The sequence below is a fragment of the Penaeus japonicus genome, unplaced genomic scaffold (genome assembly GCF_977035675.1).
Source record: "Penaeus japonicus unplaced genomic scaffold, GWHDUDI00000001_assembly GWHDUDI00000031, whole genome shotgun sequence".
NCBI classification, from domain to species: Eukaryota; Metazoa; Arthropoda; class Malacostraca; order Decapoda; family Penaeidae; genus Penaeus; species Penaeus japonicus.
Genome location: NW_028234433.1, coordinates 17,829,561 through 17,837,060, shown reverse-complemented (window position 1 = coordinate 17,837,060; position 7,500 = coordinate 17,829,561). Strand labels below are relative to the sequence as shown.

At 35.2% G+C, this 7,500-nt stretch overlaps 1 protein-coding gene across 18 annotated transcripts in view; it reads right to left on the bottom strand.

The window, feature by feature from the left end:
• The window catches only part of LOC122256725 (uncharacterized), a 100,476-nt gene that overhangs the window by 44,221 nt on the left and 48,755 nt on the right, over nt 1-7,500 (bottom strand). The window contains exon 6 of one of the 18 annotated variants that reach the window (XM_086555829.1): nt 347-1,316. The exons of 14 other annotated variants lie outside the window; for them this stretch is intronic. In XM_086555829.1, the coding sequence (XP_086411955.1) occupies nt 954-1,316 (363 nt within the window). In that variant the 3' untranslated portion in view covers nt 347-953. Of the gene's footprint in view, nt 1-346; nt 1,317-1,466; nt 2,909-5,197; nt 5,659-7,500 lie in introns of those variants that run through there. 3 more of the 18 variants (XM_086555831.1, XM_086555833.1, XM_086555840.1) reach the window with 3 other exon arrangements.

The following is a 7,500-nucleotide window of genomic DNA, read 5'->3' as shown; positions in this document are numbered from 1 at the left end:
TCCTCCTTTCAACATGCACCTTGAACCTCAATTTCCCCTTGTGTTGTATAATGGTTGATAACTTCATATATTTTCTTGATGAATAAGAAATAAATATCACATTGAAGTCTAAACTTTTTTCCTGTACTTAAAAGTTTATTTTCAATATTTCACATATTTAATGAAGACTCAACTTTGCTCATATCAAAATGACCTCATTTTACAAAAAAAAAAAAAAAAAAAACACTTACTGAACAAAACAACAATCAAAATTCGGGTCTATTTTCATCATGCAAAATGAATTATCCAACATGTCTGGAATTTTCTCTGAAAAATTGAGACACAGGTTTGAATAAAAATACTAATATGTAGAAAAATAATTCCAAATTACATTTTATTATTGAAACAAAAAAAAATCATTTATCAAGGTCATAAAATGTCACAGTTAACTACAGTCAATAAAGCATCAATCAGGAAATCTTGTAAATATTACACATAATACAAAACTGCTCTACAATATCAAGTTGTATAAAGGAAAATAAAAATTACTTAAAGATGAGACAACTGTACAGATATGAAACAAAAAGGAAACATCACTAATGATTACTAATGATACAGCCCTTTCATCTTTTCCCCAGCTAATCAGAAATTCATATTGCCTTTTAAATTAATCTACCTAATACAAATTGGAATAACAATACTGAATGATTTGCTCATTTGTTTTCTACAATTTCAAATGTTTGGTATTGTCTACCCTTCCCTATGCATATTTAATATGTATGTCTTTTTAATAATTCTTGCACACTTTAAGACAACTAAATAGTAACCAGGACTTCACCAACTCTGAAGATTATATCTCTAAACACTGAGGTTAAGATGGTACCTACTTTTTTTCTTCTTCTTTTTCTTTCTAATATTAACTAAGCTTCCTAATATGAACTAAAAAAAAAAAAACATTCCAAGAGCTGGATCACCTAAACATTATATCTTTTGCAATAAGCTCTAATGTGGGTAGCAATATGTCTCTTCAAATTCCCATTATCAGCAGACTGATATGGGCAGTGTGGGCAAGAGTAAGGCTTTTCTCCCGTGTGAGTGCAAAGATGAACCTTCAAGCTCCCTTTCTGTATACATCGGTAAGGACAGTAAGGGCAGGCATAGGGCTTTTCTTTTGTGTGTGTGAGGGCATGATTCTTCATGTTGGTGGCATAGGTAGTGACATAAGGGCAGTGGGGGCATCGGCGGATCTTGCCCGAGGAGAGGTTCTTCCGCGGGGCAGAGTCTTGACAGCTGCCATGCCTCATTGTGTCAGTGTCCAGTCCCACCTGTAGGGAATGCTGCTCTTATTGACCTTCTTTACTATACAAGAATGGTTAAAAAATACACTAGAAAAAATTGTCAGTGACAGGATGATTTCAGCATATTTTTTACTCATTTCTCTACATAAATATATATATATACATATATATACATACATACTTCTTTTTTTTTTTTTACTAGAGAGAGATTCTGTCTGAACATAAGAAAATAAAATGAATAGGATGAATAAATATAAAACTATCAGATACATATCAGATCACCTTGGTAAAACATCTGAGGTTGACTTACACAATTTATCACAAGAAGCCAATTATAACAGCACACATTCAAAACAAGATTCTACAGAAGGAATGGGGGGAAAAACTGTTATGAGTCTCCTATAGACATAGAATTAAGACCAACCCTCCCTCCATTAAGGTATTCATTACAACCCAAAAAGTAAATCAATGAATTAATGCAAAATAATTATAACAATATCTAAAAATATTTTCAATAACAACCTAGCATTCTATAGTAAAAATTTCTTTTCAATATTCAACAACAAAACTGCTAACATTGTATTATAACTTTTTCCAATTTCAGTAAAAGATAAATAAACAAATAGTAGTAGTAATAAAAATAATGCATAAAAATATAAACATCCCACACCCAAAGAACTGTTTATGCTCAAAGGCTTTCCATAAGTTGTCACATCTAAAGAAAAAAAATCAAACAATTGTTTAAACTAACACATCAAAAGACATTTGGCAACTTATACCATGCCAAAAATGGTATAAGTGGTCACAATGAAGTGAGCATTTGATATTTCTACAACACCCATCTTATTTGGTATGCAAAGTTAAATCTCAATTCATGTACGTGTTCATTTTTCCTTTCATCATTCAACTTTCCCTTCATTACTCCTTTTCATTCTTATTCATTCATTACCAATATACTCATTTATTCATTTATCAAGGCTGGTATCTATCTTGACATTTGAAGGCAGTCACACAAATGTCTATGCTGCTTTCAGGTCATGTGTTACCGATATATTAGTAGAATGATATGTTATCACATTAAAATTTTTGCAAAATTCGATTTGTATGTATAGTGCTTGCAATATTGGATGAAAGAATACACCTTGTAATGTGTTAATGTAGGCTCTTTAATTCTATATTTTAGCTACAAATATTTCCATTCTTTGGTCTCTAATTGAAGAAAGAAAGAAGAGCAAGGCAAAGGAATCACTTCTCCTTGGTCCTAAAGAAAACATTCTTGACATTTAAGTTATTTTCTTATTACTGTTCCTAAAATGAGTAGCCACATGTCTCTTTAAATGCCCATTATGAGCAGACTGATAATGGCAATAGGGGCATGCAAAGGGTTTTTCCCCTGTATGCGTTGCAAGATGGATCTTCAAGCTGCCTCTCTGAATGCAACGGTATGGACAATGAGGGCAAGCATATGGCTTTTCATTGGTATGTGTGAGGATATGATTCTTCATATTGGAGCCGTAAGTAGTGACATAAGAACAGTAGGGACAGTGGCGCGTCTTGTCCGCGTAAAAGTTCTTCCTCATCCCGTCGTCTTGACCCTCGTTAAAGGTCAGGGGATCCGCTTCCAGTCCCACCTGTAGGGAAGGCTTGGCTTATTCACCTTCGTTAATGACATCTAAAAGGCACAATTGTTCATTGTGCAACACTATTTAGTGGGATATTTACCAGAGGGAAATGCGTTCAAATGTTTTTTTCCTGTTTGCATATATTAATATAGTAATTATGTCATTATCAGAAATCATGGATGGGTCTTTGTAAAGTATATACTCCAGTTTTCCGTTCCATTTCTTTTTTTTTTTATACTTGATATTTGTAATCAATTTCTAATGCCATACATAAATGAACCAATACTTTTAAATGATCAAGTATCCTTCATCAAAATATTAACACTATGAATATTTCCACTGACATATGATGATGACATGGACAGTTTTCAAAGACTCAACAGACGTTTAGAACAAAGCCTAAATACATATTTCCCATTCATTCTGGTTCACACTCTCATACTAGGATTCATGCATATGTACATATAAACAAAATGTTAATATATAAGATGTACATAAGAACATTTCCTTTTTTTCCTTTTTTTTTTTCTTTGATCATATATCATCAATAGGTTTAATTACATGCAAGAATGAATTGACAAAAACATAAATATGTTAATAGCAAAAAAATGCTAACAGTCCCTGAATTTTATCAAATTACCATCTTTAAATGAAAGTCCAATGAATTATCCAATAACCTGCAGATAGATTCTGAATTAAAATCTGATTTACTAAGCATTTTCATCTCGATCCTTTAAAGAACAAACAGCTGAAACTAAAAACTATTACATGAATTTTAGCCTTTTCATTTGTATAAAATGTTCACTTAAAAATCTAACTCTAGATTATTTCTTATTCCATTGTGAAGGATTATACTGACTTGCATTTTGCTTTTGAAAGAAATTCACATTTTTTACATCATTATCCAAAATATTCTATTCTTATGCGATAGCTTTTAAATAGTAACAGTTACTCCATCTTCAATTATGAATACATCAGAAAGTGAAAAAAAAAAGAGAAAGAGGAAATTAAATTGACCTTTTCAATCTCCATTGCAACTGACAAAGATACCATGTAAGATCTATATTTTTCATGGGTACTTGTACAGTTTCAAAGATTTATTCTTGGGTCTAAAACGTTGCCATAGGAACAATTCAGAAAGGAAAATGACCTTACCAAAAACAGTCAAGAATACAGTGCAGGAGTGCAGAAAAATATTATATATTTTAGGGCCAAAATGATATTTCTTTAACAGTTTCATAAAAAAAAGTTCTACAATTACAATGTAGTAATATTTTCATATCTAAAACATAAATGCAACCTCCCTCATAGATTTCCACTTTCGTTTATGTTTTCTTTGTTAATTCTTTTCAGTATCAGATATTTGCCAATTCTGCCTGTGCTTCATGCCCCCCACATTCAATATGTGTCAGACTTCTTTACAGAGAGTAAGAGAGAGATGCAGAGAGAGAGAGATCTTCATGACCATTATTAATAAAATATATGGATTTTCTACATCCATGATAAGTCAAATCAAACTTCATAAACAAACAAATCTATTGTTTGACAACAGATTAATGCTTCCAAGACAGGCCATATACGATTTTCAGTCTGGGCTTGGCATCCTAAGATGTTGTGTTTTCTGTTCTATTCTTATGGCATATGTAAGTCTATATGTGATGTAGACTTACTTAGCATTAGTTACACAACTGAAGGAATACCTAGCTTGTATCATGAATAAAAAAATGTGTAAGTGATTTGACCCTGTGGAAGGGTTAAATGAAACACATTTCCTTCTAAAAAGATTTTCTTTGTGATTCTACAAAGAATTTCATATTGTTATTATCTTCACTACTGTCTGCTCAATCTAAATGATGGTTGGAACTTTTTAATTTTCCTTGTCTGCTCTCATTATAATTCCAATTTGAATAATATTCATGTGTTAAACTTAACACAGTTATTGCCATGAAAATACTAAAACATGTGTATATAATCTTATTTAAGGGGGGAGTGAGGAGGAGATAGAGGCGACTCAGAAGTTTAGACCTTCGGTCACCACATGACTATTATTTTGCATCTTACATAATTTTCCCTTAATGCTGTTATCAATATTCTTTTCTCTACATGCTATATCATTGTATAATTGATAACATTAAGAATAAAATTCTCATTTCTTAAAAATTTACTGCTCACTGGTACTTGTACACCTTACAATTTTTGAACTGGCTTCACAAGTTCTGAAAGCAGATGCAATTTAAGGAAAAAAATAAAATAAATAAAATATGACTACATACAGTTATAGTATTTATTTTTCTTAGACTTCAAAATTAGTTTTCCCATCATTTTTTAACAAGTTATTATGGTAAGAAAACAACACTCATTCTCAAATCCCATTAATAAATATGCATTACTTGCCTCCCTAGTCTCATCCCACATAATTCCTGTAAACATCAAGGTTTTCCCCTATGTGTACGAAGATGTGATTTCAGACTGCTATTTTGTGTGGAACGGTAGGAACAATGTGGACAGGCAAAAGGCTTTTCTCCAGTATGAATCCTGATATGTTTATTCAAATCACTGCTAGTCATTGAATGGTGAGTGCAGTATGGGCACGAAAAGGGCTTCTCCCCCGTGTGTGTGCGGTAATGTGCAATCAAGTGAGAATGCTGGTTAGTGGTGTAGGGACAGTAGAGGCACTTGTGTTTCTTCAAGGCGGTGTAGCCCCTTCCTTGTCCAGTTGCGCCAACACCAGGTCTCAGACAATCTTGGTCCAGCACCACCTGTAGGGGATTGCTCTCTTATTCATGTTCTTATAGCCATTTCTCTTCCAATCTATCACATGTTTTCTTGTGTATTTCCAAAATGCAGGAAACAGAAGATATCAATGATACTAATCAACATTTATTGAGTATCTATACATAGTATTCTGTGTGTGCCTATGTTTGAGCCTGTGTGAAAACAGACAAAAGCAATTGCTTTACTCAGTGACTGATTTGTGATTATGAGTGAGAATTAAAATGAGAATGTGAGTGAGAGTGAGAGTGAGAGTGAGAGTGAGAGAGGGAAGGAGGGAGAGGGAGAGGGAGAGGGAGAGAGGGAGAGAGGGAGAGAGGGAGAGAGGGAGAGAGAGAGAGAGAGAGAGAGAGAGAGAGGGAGAGAGAGAGGGAGAGAGAGAGAGAGAGGGAGAGAGAGAGGGAGAGGAGGAGAGAGAGGGAGAGGAAGAGAGAGAGGGAGAGAGAGAGAGAGAGAGAGAGAGAGAGAGAGAGAGAGAGAGAGAGAGAGAGAGAGAGAGAGAGAGAGAGAAAGAGAGAGAGAGAGAGAGAGAGAGAGAGAGAGAGGGGAGAGAGGGGGAGAGGGAGAGGGGAGGAGAGGGGAGGAGAGGAGAGGAGAGGGGAGGAGAGGGAGAGGGAGAGGAGAGAGTGAAGGAGGAAGAAGGAGAAGGAAGGAAGGAGAAGAAGGAGAAGGAGAAGGAGAGAGAAGGAGGAGAAGGAGAAGAAGGAGAGAGAGAGGGAGAGAGAGAGAGAGAGAGAGAGAGAGAGAGAGAGAGAGAGAGAGAGAGAGAGAGAGTGAGTGAGTGAGTGAGTGAGTGAGTGAGTGAGTGAGTGAGTGAGTGAGTGAGTGAGTGAGTGAGTGAGTGAGTGAGTGAGTGAGTGAGACTGAGAGAGTGAGAGACAGAGTAGACTGAGGCCACTTAATGGAACCCAAAGAATTCCAAGTAAACAAAGTAAAGGAAACATACTGAAGTTGTACTAAATAAGACAAATGCATAAGAGCTTTCTGCCTTTGAAGGATGCAATCTGAAGGATCTAAAAGAGACTTAGTCCCCTAACCTCCAATTGTCATATTCAGATAAAAAAATAAAAATAAATACGAGTAATTTTCACCCCTAAATAACAGCAATTCAAGTGGATTTATATTTTAAACTTTGTATTGTGTTATTTTCCAAAATCTAAATTAAATATAAGTGTGTTAAACAGAAGAAAAAAAACAAGAACCAAAAAATAAATACTACTTAAACATTCAACTTATACTTTTGAACCATATAGCAAATATACATTTTTGATAACAATACATATGTATCTGGAACTTAACCCACTCACGCCGGATGACGTGCTGACACGTTTCGTGGTTTTCGCGTCCGACGCCGCCGACAAGATATCTGGCCAAGGCCGGCGCTCGGGCAGCCCAGGCTCGCGGCCCGTGCGCCCGAGAATCTCGAAGCGTTCGGATGATGCGTTCGAAAACCTCGGTATAGCGACCGTGCAAAGCCGGAATGGCCCCGGCGTGAATGGGTTAATATCACTCATAAAACTTTGTGTTAACATACTGAGTATTTAAGAGCATCACGTTTTCCGAGATGTTTTCTCACTGTTTTATTCATCTATTACATATATTTTTCTTATTCTCTTATCTAGTAATGAAAGACCCTTGTGTTTCTACCTTTGTGTTAATTCTTCATATCAAGCATATAACAGGAATGGAATCGATCCTGTGTTGCTAAATCTTAGTATGTGTATGTGTATGTGTGTGTGTATGTGTGTGTGTGTGTGTGTGTGTGTGTGTGTGTGTGTGTGTGTGTGTGTGTGTGTGTGTGTGTGTGTGTGTGTGTGTGTGTGTGTGTG